The 18,486-nt window shown below is 36.4% G+C and overlaps 1 protein-coding gene across 1 annotated transcript in view; it reads right to left on the minus strand.

Annotated features, from left to right (window-relative positions):
• The window catches only part of LOC138335969 (taurocyamine kinase-like), a 33,609-nt gene that overhangs the window by 12,889 nt on the left and 2,234 nt on the right, over positions 1-18,486 (minus strand). Inside the window, exons 2-10 of the mRNA XM_069285199.1 lie at positions 17,904-18,163; positions 17,392-17,540; positions 16,834-16,999; positions 12,096-12,300; positions 10,777-10,918; positions 9,730-9,735; positions 5,264-5,274; positions 2,566-2,715; positions 440-699 (exon numbers count right to left, since the gene is read on the minus strand). Coding sequence (XP_069141300.1) covers positions 440-699; positions 2,566-2,715; positions 5,264-5,274; positions 9,730-9,735; positions 10,777-10,918; positions 12,096-12,300; positions 16,834-16,999; positions 17,392-17,540; positions 17,904-18,163 — 1,349 coding nt within the window. The remainder of the gene's footprint in view (positions 1-439; positions 700-2,565; positions 2,716-5,263; positions 5,275-9,729; positions 9,736-10,776; positions 10,919-12,095; positions 12,301-16,833; positions 17,000-17,391; positions 17,541-17,903; positions 18,164-18,486) is intronic.

Genomic DNA, 18,486 nt, shown 5'->3' on the forward strand with positions numbered 1-18,486 from the left:
TGAGTTAGTATACTATCTATATACTTTCTATTATCTATCTTTGTTTATATCTTGTACATAGTTTCGGTTTGCGTTATATTTGTACTTAAACAACACAGAAGAATGTTAACTTGGAATGTTTCAGTGCGATGGAAATGCAATATCAATAACGAAATATTTTACCCAAATATGCAAAAATTGTTTCCCCTTTCTTACGCTTTTAAGATAAACACTTTATTAAAGCCAATCAAACCATTGCCTTCGATCTTGAAAATGCTCGAAATTGCTTGCAGAACATGCTGAATCGTTTTTCGTGTCACACAATTTATCTTTAAAACAATTTACTTTTCATGTAGATAATACTGTGAGCAAACGTGTGCAAAGATTTGTTGAGAGCGTAAATTTTGGTTACCAACATTCATAATCGCCAACAACTTTTGGAAATTGGTAAAAAACTTACCTTAAACGTTGTGGTAGGAGGAAATGGGAAACCGGCCAGTGAACGCCCCACGCGCACACGTGTTGAAATGATGTACTTCTTTGAGGGGTCAAGGTCACCGAAGCCGAGATTGTTCACATCTCCGAAGTCAGGATTGGGATGCTTCACCTCGTCAACTTTGTGATAGTCTTTGATGACAGGGAACAGGACTTCAGCGAACACATCGTATCCCTCGGGATCACACGCATAGATACCACAGCCACTGTCCAAGTTGTTGCAGCCTTAAAACAGTGAATGCGATCAAATAATTTCTTCAGATTTGCAAAAAAATGCTAAAAGTAACGCTACGATACCTCTTAATTGATCCACTTAAATGTTTTTCTTAGTGGCTTTAAATTTGTTCCATTATTGTAATTTGAGAGGTTAAAGATTGTTCACTTAACTGGAATCATTGCTTTTAGACTTTAAACAGTCCAGTGAATGAATTAGATATTTAATTTTAGTCTGCTCATATAACATCGTCATTAGTACGGATATCGCCATATGTAATTTCCCCAACGATAGTAAATTGACACTTCTGTTACACATACTGATTTAAAATATAACTCAACGCTATACCCAAATTGGTACCTTACAGAAATTGATACACTTTTAATATATATGAAGCAGAATTTCAGTTTACAATATAAACTGAAAATAACTGTCCTGAACAAAATTAAGGTGCTTAAAAGTAACTGTGACATGTTTTCATATATCATTTTCTTTTCTGTTGCTTGAAAATAATGAAATTGTGGGGAAAAAAATTCGGGAAACGACGTCGTATGACATTCCTAAAAACACTATATATTTTAAAAGGGAAACTATTGCTGAATAGGATATTTTTGACAGATATCTGACTTAAATAAACTAAAAATGTTTTAACTTTCCTTAAATGAATTAAAACATTTTTATCATGTCTATTTATTTATAAACAAATCGAATTTAGGAGGTGTACTGTACCATTTTGGGTACTCAAACCTGCTGAAACCAGGGCTGTACCGTGCATGCTTCAAAGCTCTCTATTTATAAATATATGCACTGCTGACAAGTAAACAAATTACGAAATTAAAACTGAAGGCATCCATTTGTGGAATATTAAAAGAGAAATCTAGATTCAAACATACGTTGGAAAATTCTAGCTATTATCTTCAAAGGTGTGCCAATTTGTGTAACGTCACGTTAAATGTTTTTATTATATTATGTTTTTAAGACGGTATCACAAAGCAACATAACATAGGGTAAATGGGAAATATGATCTTCAAAATGGCTACTGGCAAGCGACCAGTTCTCGCCGAGTACCTATCGGTATACAAGATTACAGACGTTGAAAGAGATACTACTGGATACAATATTTCAAGCAGGTCAAGGGGGGCAGGTGGTCGCTACAGCCAAAGATACTTCGCGGTCGTTACGTAGCAACTTTGAAGAAAAACTTGACCCACGCATATTTGGTCGCAGATGGGACATCGATTTATTGATTTTATAATTTTTTAACATTGCAACTTACATTTGTGATTATTTTTAGTTGATACCGTGGTTTTAATACGTTCTCAACTGAGTTTACTAATAAACGCCCATCCCCAATTTTAGAGGCAAACAATGGCCTACATGTATTTTACCAATGCCCATGCGTCATGTCCCACCCCCTTCTGACGATTACACATTCGATTTATCAACAGACTAAACATACAGAGTTTATACTACGTGACACTAATAAATGCCCATGTACCCTATCTATTGCTTGTTTGGACATAGTAAAACACGTAACAACTAAATAACTTTGTAATTCAATATACATGAACAGTGATTAAGTGCCTGTGCATTCGAACGATCATTCGAAGTCCGTCACTTACATGTATGTTTTTGGTAGACGAAAGATGAAGAGCTTGTATCATTATCTTAGCTCCGGATTTTGAATTTCCGCCCGAAGATGTTTTATCGGGTCATTTACAACAGATTTTAATTACAGATGTAATTAAACAGCAGACAGACGTGGAAAACTATGTCAGATGCCAATACGTAAAAGAACTGATATCCAGTAAGATGGCATTCAAATTATGATTAGCTTTAATTTGAACCATTCCATTTGAACTTGAATTTGGCCTTACCTGACCTAATGCAATCAGCTAGAGTTCCTTTTAAGTATGTAACTTTGTTCTTTAGTTTGTTGTAGATTGGTTCAGTCAAATGCTTCTTCAGCAATGAGGGTGAATCGCCATTCTTCAGTTTATTCCAGAGATCTTCTAAAGACATGATTGCTTACGCTTGGAGCGAACAAACCTACAGAAAAGAATCATAAGTTAGTCAACGTCTGGTGAGAGATATGTATACATAATGACATACAACCCTGTATGTTACTGTAGATTCAACGAGAAAACAACACTTCAAAATTCTTTTGTACCAAACAAAGTTTAACTTATATCTTGGCCAGTAAAAGAGTTCAAATTATCTTCGAATAAGGATTTATGCTTACCAATGTCTGCCTAGGCGAATAACACTGCGTCTAAATATTCGTATGGTATCTAAACTGTGTACAGATTACGTAATAATGCCTTTATTGTTTATGACGTCATCGAAATGTGCGTTCCGTCAAATTTGCGATATTTTACATTTGACTGTCATTATCTGTTTTTAGTACAACAGTTTCAAATAAAGTGTTCATTGTCTTTCGTCCAAGCTTCTGCGTCATATTTTTCCTTTTTTGTTTGTTTGCCTTGCTGGTCCCAATTAGAAACCAAACGTCAAAATCATTGAAATAACGACACCATGCTAAAAATTGTCAGGCAATTATATGAAAGCCTGGAAGTATTTGTTTAAGCTGCTAGGTGACAAGTTGTTTCATTATTGCATATTGAACAGGATGTACATATTGATTTATCTTCATTAAGTTATTTGAGTGTATTAATTGCATAACACGACTTGAATGTTGATTTTATCTTCTTTAAGTTTGTTTATGTGAAATATTTACATTGAGCAACTAGTAAACAAATTGTACTTTATATTGATATATAATAAGAAATGTCTCGTTAATAAAGCATATTATGAGTAATTTGCATACATTTAATTGTTACAAAAATATTTGACATGCATGAATGATGAATTAAAATCCATAAGAGATCGAAGATGTTCCATTGTTATCATCAACAGTATGATTACTGTAATTACTATACGTGTGCAATGTACGTTTGTTTATGCGATATATTCACAAAAAGCGACTAGTATAATTTAAATTGATATAGAATGAGACAATTCTCCTTATTAAAGCAAATTACTCGTAATGTACTTACATGTAATTGTTACAAAAATATTTGATATGCATGAAAGCTGTAATTAATATACGTGTACGCATTCTATAGACAAATGATTACGAAGAAAAAATTTTGTTTAATGAGGGTTGAGAAAACAATGATGTCATGGCACATATGTTTTAATTATGCAAGAAGACGTATATTACATGTATATAGTTTATTTTCTTCTTTTTTTTCACATGAGTCACATTCAACTTCAATGGTATATTCTTTTTTCAAAAGATTGCGTATAGAGAAAGCACAAATAATATTTAAACATTCATATACACACAGCAAATAGTATGAAAATATACCATCTATTTTAACCCTGTACACGTACATGCCGTCTATTACACATATGAAGTTGGCAAACGTATATGTATTAACATGCCGGCCGGCGTATCTAATCACGTGACCGTCTCACCTGTACGTGTATGCTTTCATTAGTCTTCATGTATTTATTTGAAATAAGGTAAATATCAATGGGGAACTTACAAAGAAAAACTACACGAGAAAATACTAATATTACATTTCAAAATGTAAAACTTATATATAACTTAATTATATCATGTTTAATCTGACAAGTTACCGTCATACCGACTATTTTGACAGGTATGATTTCAAGGACATGCATTTCACATTTGAAACAGGAGAATAAATTCACTAATTTTGCATTATTTTATTTTTCGCAAAGTCGAAACTACTTATTATTTCAAAGCGAAAATAATTAAAAGTTGATAAAATATTTCATAACCATTTTAGTATAAATTAAATGAAATAATTTACCTGGTGCAGTTTTGCTGACAGCGGTTTATCCTTGTGGGCGACTAGGCTGGCACGTAGTTGGAGCTGGTGACTAAAAGGTAAAAACCTTCCAATCTAGTTTGTAAACCCCCCTCCCATTGGCTAGAGCCGATACATATGTGTATTGCCTTCTCCTATAGATTAAACACTAATCCCGTTATCAATACACGAATATATTCGTTTGAATAGATTTTGCAAGTCTGCATAAAAGGTACCATTCCATTGTTTGGTGCCGTCTCAATATACGGAGTTCGTATGTATTGGAGTTTTAATACGTATACACACAAGGAACGTACACGTATATTGACGCGATTTATATTAACTAACCTTAAGTATTGTTTGGATAAAGTTACAAGGACATAGATTTGTCCGCGAACAGGTAGCCAGTCGTTATACGGCACATGCGTAAAACTGTGGGCTAGTTCAAACATGGGTGTCAAATGCTTCAAAGCTACCGGGGACGTTTGTGTCATACATGTACATTATTGAACTAGAAAAAAAGCAATCGATATTGACTTGGTTTTCACATGTATGTTAAGACATCCAGAGACCCATTTACACTCTCAGCATGCATGTAGAAATAGTTAGTAAAGCCAAAGGTAAACTATAGTAGGAGGGCTATTGAAATACAACATGTTTCAGAAATTACGGAGTTGGCAGTTACTAGAAAAAGGAACACGCGGGGAAAATAATATTGATGGAAAATAGCTGACACATGGTGAAGGGCTATCAAATGATGTAATGATTATTTGTCTGTGTACAAACTTTGTTTTGAGAGGGTTTGGAATCGGCCTTGTATAATTTATGTATCAATGTATGTATTTATTTATCTATTAGTTCAATTGAAATTTGTATGAGCTGAAATGAAATAATCACTGTAAAGGACTGTTAAATCCTTACAGTCGAACGATTATATATATACTTTCCTGCAGGTAAGGAGTTCTAATTTTACCTGCTGTTCCTATTGCATGGTCTTAGAAGGTGACTGAATTTGCGATATTACCCTTTCTCTATTTTCTAACTTAATTTCGTCTTCCTAACATCTCCCTTGACAAGCCTCACCTTTGGCCTAGGATTGTGCACTCGCCCCTGTGAGGAAGGCTCTGGGTTGTGTCCCCTGGCCGAGACACACCAAAGTCTAGAAAAAGGTAGTAGTTTTTGCTCTTGCTTAACGTTTGAAGTATTAAGGAATAGGACGACTGGTTCGCCCGTTGTCAGTATAACGTAAACGGATGTGGTGTGATTGTTCCGAGTCTATGGCCGTATGCTTCTGTGAGATAGTGCTATAAAAATCAATGGCACAGGTCCCACTAATGATCTATGTCACCACTATTACAAAGAGGCACAATACAAACATACTGCATACTCCCAAAGCGCAAACGCACGTCACACAGATACATTCATTGCTGGTTATTAATCATATATTAACCATCGCATGTTAAACTTTGTGTTCAAACGAAGAAAAATACTATTTGTCGCTATTTGGTATGAAAGCCAATGAATTGATTAAGCAATCAATTACATGTATATGCTGTACAATGGAAAATTCAATTGTCCTACATACCCAACCATTACATTCAACTAGTTAAAAACTAAGCATTTGTCAAAACCAATGTGCTGTTGTCTTATAATGAATTTTGGTTAATTGTACCAGCAATTACCATTTGACACTATATCTTGTACATAAGTAAAGCGACTTTAAAATTAAATAGAAATATTATGAGTATAGAAATTCTGAAGTCGATATCAATTTAAGTGTAATTATAGCACGAACTCTACTAAAGTTAAGACTCTTTCTTTTAATTGTCATTATTATATAATATACTCCTAAATGATGTCGCCATCGTAATTCAATATCGCTGATCCATATATTGAACCCAGTTGAAGACTCGACCCCCCGGACGTTTATTTAATTCCCCTATAAATTGATCGTAGGGCACCTAGCGACACAGCAATCTAACACTCACATTGCCATATCTATTACAAACAATTGCTGTACAAATACAATTAAACTTTGAATATTTCTCTGATAATAGTTTCAGACACTATCGTCGCAAAAGACTTATATGTGATCATATACGTGTATAACACGCCATGTGACCGTGTATACATGTATGATGCCATCATGTGACCGTGTATACAAGTATGATGCCATCACGTGCCGTATGATGCTACCATATGTCCATGTACATGTATGACACCACCATGTGACAGTGTATACATGTATTATGCCAACATGTGCCGTATGATGTTACCATATGTCCGTTTACATGTATGATACCACTACGTGACCGTGTACATGTGTGATACTACCACGTGACCGTGTACATGTACATGCATGATACCACTACGGCACCGTGTACATGCATGATACCACTACGTGACCGTGTACATGTGTGATACCACTACGTGACCGTGTACATGTGTGATACCACTACGTGACCGTGTACATGTGTGATACTACCACGTGACTGTGTACATGTACATGCATCATACCACTACGGCACCGTTTACATGTATGATGCCATAACGTGACCGTGTACTTGTATGATACCACTACGTGACCGTGTACATGTGTGATACTACCACGTGACTGTGTACATGTACATGCATCATACCACTACGGCACCGTTTACATGTATGATACCACTACGTGACCGTGTACATGTGTGATACTACCACGTGACTGTGTACATGTACATGCGTCATACCACTACGGCACCGTTTACATGTATGATACCACTACGTGACCGTGTACATGTGTGATACTACCACGTGACTGTGTACATGTACATGCATCATACCACTACGGCACCGTTTACATGTATGATACCACTACGTGACCGTGTACATGTGTGATACTACCACGTGACTGTGTACATGTACATGCATCATACCACTACGGCACCGTTTACATGTATGATACCACTACGGCACCGTTTACATGTATGATACCACTACGGCACCGTTTACATGTATGATACCATAACATGACCGTGTACATGTATGATACCACTACGTGACCGTGTACATGTGTGATACTACCACATTGCTGTGGACATGTATGATGCCACTACGTACGTGACCCAGAGGAATCCCATGTGGGGCAGTATATGATAAAGTGATATATGGTGGAGGGCTTGTCCCGACATATTACCACAAGCCCTCCACCTCTGGGATGCGGGTTCGAATCCCATGAGGGGCAGTATATGATAAAGTGATATATGGTACCACCATGTGACCGTATATGACCTATTTTGTTATCTTGTCGATGAGCTACCATGAAGATGACATTGTTTTATCTGTTATTCCTGATATTGGCCATTCACTTTCAACTCTAACACTCCGATTCTGTAACACTCCATTCTTTTCAATACTTCAGACCGATTTAACCGTCTCTCACTAGTACTGTTGATTTATTTATTAGATCGAACTAATTACTTTCACGTTGTTACCGTGACAATGATTTAAAGCGACCCATTCACCTCATTTTGATTATTTTTATAAATAGGGATATACCAATTGAAATGATCGTCAAAGCTACAAAAAAATCATAAATAGGAGATATTTTGATGTAAACCCCCCAAATCAGCATTTCGAACACTGCTTGGTTTCTGTTTAATTTAGCCTACTAAATTAAAAATTAACTACATGTAAAACATGGTAAACTACATGCTAAACATATAAAGTAATTGATAAACAGTAAGTATCTGAACAAAACCATATTTCTAGTTTTTTGAAATGTTATATACAAAGGCGGTATTTCACACATCTGATATAATTCGTTCCTTTATATATATAAGACGTTTTAAGAGCCTAGATAAAAATCACTCAAAAATATACACTAAGCGGATCATTGTGGTAATACCACGTAACTTCCTCTTTGAAGGTTTAGAAATATGTACCAATCAGCTATACATATGTATGTAGAATCCCAAACTGCATGTGGACCATCGCGCGCTTAAAGTCCAGTGCTAGCTACAAAATGTCGTAGTGTATTGCCTAGCGACGCTATCTGTAAGGTCAAAGGGCACTTGTTAATATAAACCACAAGTCAATCAACTGCAGTGTTCCGGATCACTGGTCTAAATTAATGCTAATCTCATTGTGACGTGGTTAATGTAAAACAAAGCCCTGACAATAGATATATAACAACTAAGATAAGGCGATAACAGAAGTCAAAACTAAGTCAAGCTAATTATATATAAGTTGACAGCTATATTCATGTAAAGTTCATCTTGCACTTTATGTTTTTTTCTGCCGTTTATCGATAGATTAATTATAATTTTCGTGTAATAAAAGCTAGAGTTTGTATGACATCTACGATAAAAACAATATGATGAGTATTATTTCACAACACACTTCATAATATGAAAGGTGTCTTTTTCAATGCAAGTAAGAGTGGATTAAAATTTACATTTGATTCAAATAGTTTCGCCAAATAATACTCAACTTGACTTGAAGTGTACAAATTTATTTTTTCTATCTTTTCTTTAATTCAGATTTCATTAAAGCTATTTATGCTTGCTGTTGATTAATTAAATTATGTAGCCTATTCTAAAAAAAACCCACACAAAACGATATCACGTGACGTCTGCCACAATCTAAAAGGTATTCACCCTGCTTCCTAGTACAACCTACTAGGGTATAATAAACGTAGATCGAAATGTCATTATATAGCGTGTGTGTGTCCGTACATTTAAACGTTTGCCGATAAAACCATTATAATCTTATCAGAAATCACCAAAAACACAAACGAATACTTCTTTATATGATAAATGGATGATAGTGTGTCGGACTGATCTATGGGTTGTCCAATATTATCCAAAATTATACGATCGATATTTCATTTACATCTAAAGAAAAGTCTTTTTTTTTTCTTTTAACACTTTTCATGTAACTTTTTAAAATCCGTAATATATAAACATGCCAACAGAATTCTTTCTTAGATATCGGTCGACATGCATTCAGGTGCTTGCTTTGACCTAACGATAACGACATGCACGTTGGTATAACATGTGTATTAGCATAATTCCCATCAAAGCATTCCTTATAAACTCACATACACAGACATGTTAGATGCTAGAAGGAAAGCGAAAAGTCGTGATTGTAAGTATGAATACAATTTCTTTATTTATTATATACAACAATCTTGGTTTACATATCCATATCTGTTAAAACGTCCACCTCCCAATCAGTTCTATAAATCTTTACATTGCGTATCAAATAAATAAATAGTATGTGTTATAGTTTCTAACTATAGTTGTCCTTTTCATTCGGAAGAGTTATACATTCAGTCCTATTGTTTGGAGTCATTTTGTCTATAACCATGTTCATGTACAGTGTTTTAGTCACCGGCAATTGAACATACTGCAGTTAAATAGCCAATCAATGACCAATAGTCGTTCACACATGCGAATTGAAACTTCCGGGTATTCTACGCAACTTGTACTGTAATGGTTAGAACCACCATGGCATGTATATTTATACATTTGTTAATACCATAGTGACATTAAGTAAACAATATGTATCTTTGTAAAGAATAGAAGGGTAGCATGTGACATGTGCACAACGACTTCCGCTGGTAACGATTAGCACGACAGTACCTGTAACTATGTCCTACGGGTTGAGAATTTTGTGAAAACTACGTCTAAGATGAATGTTAACATTTGGCACCGTTGTAAAGGAAAATATCTATAATACTTAAGAGAGAAAATCGTCCCGTCCGAAGTTTGACCCTTGTTCGCGAACCCTCAACAACTACGAACATTTCATTGGCTCACACACATTATATAAAGTACATAAATACTATTTACAATCTCCTTCCATACTGGCAATACATAAAACTGTATACATTGTACGTGTCCAACCACGGATTTTCACTCCCAGGAAATTATAGACGTATTAATGTGAATATAAACGAATTACATTTGAGAAACCAAAGCATGATGTTGTCACTAGACGTGGACGATAAATCCATAAATGTAATTTACTTGAAAACGATTTCATCTGTTTCAAACATTACCCTCATTCACGTCAAGAAACATTTCTTTTCATTGTCCGAATATGAAATGTCCTATTGTATAAAATCTCGGTCACCTATTATATGTAAACTTTTCCTGGTGCGTCATGGAAGGATAGAATTGATGACGTCAGCAGTATGTCTTGTATTGGTAGATGGCATATTGAATTAGTTGAGAAAAAATGTTTTTGCGTGTCTATGATTACTCCAATTCCTTCTCTATCTCCATAATTTTCAGAATTCCATTTTTCATTTCTGTGAGAGCCTCGAATTCTGTCAAACCCATTCTCCTCTTGTTGGAGATATCGTACACTCCTCCTACACTCTCCGTGTGTTCTCCGTGGATACCTACAAACAAAGGTTTGTTCTTTAATTATCTTTGGTAAAAAAAAACTATTGTTGGCACAGCGTAATAATTGACTCCTTAATTAATTAAGTCCCAAGTTTGAATACTGTCATAAAGACAAACAAACATAATCATATCGATAGATTGTGCTCATCACTCAAAATCTTTAATATACTCTTCTTAGAAAACTCCCATTAGAATAAAAATAGATAAGTAATGATGTACACCAATGCTTCTATCTACGGAGTAACTATAGCCTAAAACAGGTTATCTCTCACAGTGTTTGTCAATCATCATCACAAGGAATGTTTTCATTGCTAGTCACACCTGTCATGTCAGTTATCAAGGACTGGCCTATTTCATATATCAATTTTTAAACCTAGCAATTTTACTGAATTCATTTTTCAACTTTACCCCCAAAACTTCCAAACAGTTCCATACTATACAAGTATGATATTAATAGAATTAATGTGATAGCAGAGAATAAGAACATATGGTCGAAACCAGATAAGGTATCAAACTCCAACTTCTCATTTTAGTATAGTGCAAAACCTGAGGCAAAAACTAACCAAGGTTGTGTGTTAGGCCATGTGGCTGGTCTTTAGTTGTATATTAGCTTAATTTTCTTTAAGAATAATCACTTAATTATGAGATATGTAGAGGTTACAGTGATTGTTGAACATGTAGTTAATTTCACTGAAGTAAGTTTGGGTTGTGTCTTTTGTAATTAAAAAAATCCATACTCAAAAACCACGAGTTTGTGTGCCTGTCTCTACCACAACACATTTGCTTGGGAAATCAAAATGACAGCCAGTTTGTGTTTTTTGTTCGCACTCTATGATATAACATGCATCTAGTATCTGATAACCATACAGGAATAACATCATCACAAATGTGTGAAAATATTATATATTTAATATCAAAACAAGAAAACGCCCATTTATTTATTTAAAAGCAGTGAAAATATAGAACTGCAGAAAAATATATCTAACCACTCAAGGTAATACTATGTATAATTTAATGTGCAATAAACATGTCAGTGTGTGGTTAAGCAGTCTGCAAGAGGTGACCAATGAAAAAAGAAATCGATTATTAAACAATCAAAAATATTCCCGGTCAAAGGTCTAACTGCAATCCAATCAGAAAGTTGTCTAACCTGAGATTTAAATAAACATTTACCTCTTGGCTGTAAGTTAAACTCTTCACAAACTTCATCTAGACGTGAGCCCTTGCCTTCCGTTGTACGCGGGGCTTTGGCCAGCTTTGGAACTTTGATGTGGACACTGGCCCTGCATGTGGTACCAAGGTTGGTCGGACAGAAGGTCAGGTATCCGTGAGCGGAGTCCTTGGCGAACGTCAATTTCTTCTCCATTGTTTTAATAGCCTATTTAAAAATAGGTAGTTTTATACAATAATGACAAAGAGTGATGTTAGACCCTACAATATTCCCTAGGGTGAGTTGTAAAACCAATTAGAATCCAGGAGTAGTTCTAAAGAACGTGGATCGAAGATGACATTGATCAGTGCATAATGTAACAATAGAGCAGCCATAGAATAGGATATTCGAATTGATTTAAGCCGTTAGTTTACCTTCATCTGCATAAATTTCAATCTAAATAACAACGTAATACAAGTCTAACAATGTCCTTATCGTTACATGTCTAACACTTTCCTTACTGTTACATGTCTAACAGTGTCCTAACCGTTACATTCTAACTCTGTCCTTACCGTTATATGTCTAACACTGTCCTTTCCGTTACATATCTAACAATGCAATTACCGTTACATATCTAGCAATGTCCTTACCGTTACATGTCTAACAATGTCCTTACCGTTCCATGTCTAACACTGTCCTAACCGTTACATTCTAACTCTTTCCTTACCGTTATATGTCTAACACTGTCCTTTCCGTTACATATCTAACACTGTCCTTTCCGTTACATATCTAACAATGTCCTTACCGTTACATATCTAACGATGCCCTTACCGTTACATGTTTAACACTGTCCTTACTGTACATGTCTAACACTGTCCTTACTGTACATGTCTAACACTGTCCTTACTGTAAATGTCTAACACTGTTCTTACCATTACATGTCTAACACTGTCCTTACCGTTACATGTCTAACACTGTCCTTACTGTACATGTCTAACACTGTCCTTACTGTACATGTCTAACACTGTCCTTACCGTTACATGTCTAACACTGTCCTTACCGTTACATGTCTAACACTGTCCTTACTGTACATGTCTAACACTGTCCTTACTGTACATGTCTAACACTGTCCTTACTGTACATGTCTAACACTGTCCTTACTGTACATGTCTAACACTGTCCTTACTGTACATGTCTAACACTGTCCTTACTGTACATGTCTAACACTGTCCTTACTGTACATGTCTAACACTGTCCTTACTGTACATGTCTAACACTGTCCTTACTGTACATGTTTAACACTGCCCTTACTGTACATGTCTAACACTGTCCTTACTGTAAATGTCTAACACTGTTCTTACCATTACATGTCTAACACTGTCCTTACCGTTACATGTCTAACACTTTCCTTACCGTTACATGTCTAACACTGTCCTTACCGTTACATGTCTAACAATGTCCTTACTGTACATGTTTAACACTGTCCTTACTGTTACATGTCTAACAGTGTCCTAACCGTTACATTCTAACTCTGTCCTTACCGTTATATGTCTAACACTGTCCTTTCCGTTACATATCTAACGATGCCCTTACCGTTACATGTTTAACACTGTCCTTACTGTACATGTCTAACACTGTCCTTACTGTACATGTCTAACACTGTCCTTACTGTACATGTCTAACACTGTCCTTACTGTACATGTCTAACACTGTCCTTACTGTACATGTCTAACACTGTCCTTACTGTACATGTCTAACACTGTCCTTACTGTACATGTCTAACACTGTCCTTACTGTACATGTCTAACACTGTCCTTACTGTACATGTCTAACACTGTCCTTACTGTAAATGTCTAACACTGTTCTTACTATTACATGTCTAACACTGTCCTTACCGTTACATGTCTAACACTTTCCTTACCGTTACATGTCTAACACTGTCCTTACCGTTACATGTCTAACAATGTCCTTACTGTACATGTTTAACACTGTCCTTACTGTTACATGTCTAACAGTGTCCTAACCGTTACATTCTAACTCTGTCCTTACCGTTATATGTCTAACACTGTCCTTTCCGTTACATATCTAACAATGCCATTACCGTTACATATTTAGCAATGTCCTTACCGTTACATGTCTAACAATGTCCTTACCGTTACATGTCTAACACTGTCCTAACCGTTACATTCTAACTCTTTCCTTACCGTTATATGTCTAACACTGTCCTTTCCGTTACATATCTAACAATGTCCTTACCGTTACATATCTAACGATGCCCTTACCGTTACATGTTTAACACTGTCCTTACTTACATTGTACATGTCTAACACTTTCCTATTCGTTACATGTCTAACACTGTCCTTACCGTTACATGTCTAACACTGTCCTTACTGTACATGTTTAACACTGTCCTTACTGTACATGTCTAACACTGTCATTACCGTTACTTGTCAAACACTGTCCTTACCGTTACATGACTAACACTGTCCTTACCGTTACATGTCTAACACTGTCCTTATTGTTACATGTCTAACACTGTCCTTACCGTTACATGTCTAACACTGTCCTTACCGTTACATGTCTAACACTGTCCTTACCGTTACATGTCTACCACTGTCCTTACCGTTACATGTCTAACACTGTCCTTATCGTAACATGTCTAACACTGTTCTTACCGTTACATAACTAACACTGTTCTTACCGTTACATGTCTAACACTGTCCTTACCGTTACATGTATAACACTGTCCTTATCGTAACATGTCTAACACTGTTCTTACCATTACATGTCTAACACTGTCCTTACCGTTACATGTATAACACTGTCCTTACCGTTACATGTCTAACACTGTTCTTACCGTTACATGTCTACCACTGTCCTTACCGTTACATGTCTACCACTGTCCTAACCGTTACATGTCTAACACTGTTCTTACCGTTACATGTCTAACACTGTTCTTACCGTCACATGCCTAGCACTGTTCTTACCGTTAAATGTCTAACACTGTCCTAACCGTTACATGTCTAACGCTGTTCTTACCGTTACATGTGTACACTATCCTTTCCGTTACATGTCTTACACTGTTCTTACCGTTACATTTCTACCCCTGCCCTAACCGTTACATGTCTAACACTGTCCTAACCGTTACATGTCTAGCACTGTTCTTACCGTTACATGTCTACCACTGTCCTTACCGTTACATATCTAACCCTGTCATTACCATTACATATCTAACACTGTCCTTATCGTTACATGTCTTACACTGTCCTTACCGTTACATGTCTAACGCTATGCTTACCATTACATGTCTAGCACTGTCCTTACCGTTACATGTATAACACTGTCCTTACCATTACATGTCTAACACTGTCCTTACCGTTACTTGTCTAACACTGTCCTTACCGTTACATGTCTGACACTGTCCTAACAGTTACATGTTTGACACTGTCCTCACCGTTACATGTCTGACACTGTCTTTATCGTTAAATGTCTTACACTGTCCTTACCGTTACATGTCTACCACTGTCCTTACCGTTACATGTATACCACTGTCCTTACCGTTACATGTCTAACACTGTCCTTACCGTTACATATCTAACCCTGTCCTTACCATTACATATCTAACACTGTCCTTATCGTTACATGTCTAACACTGTCCTTACCGTTACATGTCTAACGCTATGCTTACCATTACATGTCTAGCACTGTCCTTACCGTTACATGTATAACACTGCCTTACCATTACATGTCTAACACTGTCCTTACCGTTACTTGTCTAACACTGTCCTTACCGTTACATGTCTGACACTGTCCTAACAGTTACATGTTTGACACTGTCCTCACCGTTACATGTCTGACACTGTCTTTATCGTTAAATGTCTTACACTGTCTGTACCGTTACATGTGTAACACAGTCCTTACCGTTACATATCTAACACTGTGCTTACCATTACATGTCTGACACTTTCCTTACCGTTACATCTCTAACACTGTTATTACTGTGATATGTCTAACACTGTCCTTACCGTTACTTGTCAAACACTGTTCTAACCGTTACATGTCTAACACTGTCATTACCGTTACTTGTCTAACACTGTCCTTACCGTTACATGTTTAACACTGTCCTTACCGTTACATGTCTGACACTGTCCTTACCGTTACATGTCTAACACTGTTATTACTGTTATATGTCTAACACTGTCCTTACCGTTACTTGTCAAACACTGTCTTTACCGTTACATGTCTAACACTGTCCTAACCGTTATATGTCTTACCCTGTCCTAACCGTTACATGTCTGACACTGTGCTTACCGTTACATGTCTACCACTGTCCTTACCGTTACATGTCTACCACTCTCTTTACCGTTACATGTCTAACACTGTCCTAACCGTTATATGTCTTACCCTGTCCTAACCGTTACATGTCTGACACTGTGCTTACCGTTACATGTCTGGCACTGTGCTTACCGTTACATGTCTGACACTGTGCTCACCGTTACATGTCTGACACTGTCCTTACCGTTACATGTCTAAACTGTCCTTACCGTTACATGTCTAACACTGTCCTTAACGTTACATGTCTAACTCTGTCCTTACTGCATTCTCCATACTCCAGGGGTTCAGATTACTTACGATTACTTGTAGAGATCGTAAGTGATCGGAACCCCTGAAGTATCGAGGATGTCCTTACAGGTACAAGCCTAGGACTGTCTTTAACGTTTTGATCATAACACTCCGTTACCAGTCTAAATATATCCTTACCGTTACAAGTCTCTTCCACACAGTCGCCAAATCGCCACCTTTCTGCATGGAGATAAATCGGAGATGGTCCTCCTCGTTAATCCAGGTAAGGAACTTCTTGTCATTGCTGAAGTAGATACCACGTCCGATCGGCCAGTCGTTATAGCCACATGCTGATCTTAGACACCTTTAAGCAAAAGACTGACCATCAACATATATACACGAAGAAGGTTTGTGTTTTTGTAGTAGCGTTTACTAACAAGGTAAAATAACTCTATTGATATAGATAGCAGACATTGCTTTTCCAATTTATGGTTTAATTAGGCAGTCATAAGCAGCCAGCAATGTGCAATGGGCACTCACAAGGAAACAAATACAGCAATAATAAATAGACAAGCTAGAAAATAAACAAAACAAAAAGATAGAAAATAAACAAAACAATAAGATGCCATGGAACAAAATAAAATGCAGAAAGATACAAACAGAACAGTGATAAAGGTAACAATATATACATCCGATAACAATGAAACAAGCAATAAACAAACAAAAGGGAATGCATGGTGTAGGGGATGCACGTACTTATCATCATCTTTAAACAAGAAGTGATCTTCCACTAGTTGTTTTTCCTCTTCCTTTGACATCTTCTCCAGGGAGAAGTACTTGCCCTGTAGTTCACCTTCTAACTGTTCCAATGCTTCTATCGTCTTCGCCTCCATTTCACGTCGTTTCTGCAAAAGAGGGTTGGTTATGGTCTCATTAAGAATCTTCAAAATCTTTAGCACACATTAAATAGAAATTATTGATAAAAATTGTTGCAATCTATTTTAAGGTAGAGATCTATGGAAGTGGATTCCGGTGTGTGACCAAGTTCTTGCATAGCAGCAATTTCTTCCCACTAAAGCAATGGTTTTTGGTAAGAAGGGTCAGTCTAAGGTTAGGCTTGATTAGCCCAAGGATATTGATTTCGGACCTAATTAAATCAGTTTCAAGTAAGCACTTTTGACTAGGAACAAGAGCATGAAATTGTGATTTGATCGATTAAAGTGAGCATGAGATCAGAATTATTCTAGGTGCCATATATACAACCTTACCTGCTCATTAGCGCCGGGTGGGAACGGGAAGCCTTGGTGACTCCTCCCAACACGGACACGTGTAGAAACGATAAAGTCGCCAGAAGGATCAAGATCTCCGAAGTCTAAGTTGTCGATGTCGCCGAAGTCCGGAGTGGGATGTTGTACTTGGCTTATTTTGTGGTAGTCCATTATAAGGGGATCAAACAGGGACTTAAATACCACATATGCTTCCGGGTCACACGCGTATAATCCCACACCACTGTGCATGTTTTTACATCCTGTCAAATAACAAAGTTATATTTACAACACAACAAAAATATATAAAAATAACAATAAACTATAAATTGTCATAGACAATTTGCCGGGCTTTTCACTATATTTAGTTTACAATGTCATCATTGCCGGGTAAGTTAAGAACAGAAACGCCGGTTTTGCAATATGAGCCCATGATCAACCGGAAGTGACATTTTAAAGAAAAATGTACAATTACAAATTATCACCAGATACTATTTTACGCAACATAGAAATTGCACGATATTGGCTGAGTTGGTTACGAGGTACGGATGCTACAAAGAGACTATTTTTCACTTGGTAATTTTCG

This window comes from Argopecten irradians, chromosome 1 (assembly GCF_041381155.1).
Source record: "Argopecten irradians isolate NY chromosome 1, Ai_NY, whole genome shotgun sequence".
Classification (NCBI taxonomy): Eukaryota; Metazoa; Mollusca; class Bivalvia; order Pectinida; family Pectinidae; genus Argopecten; species Argopecten irradians.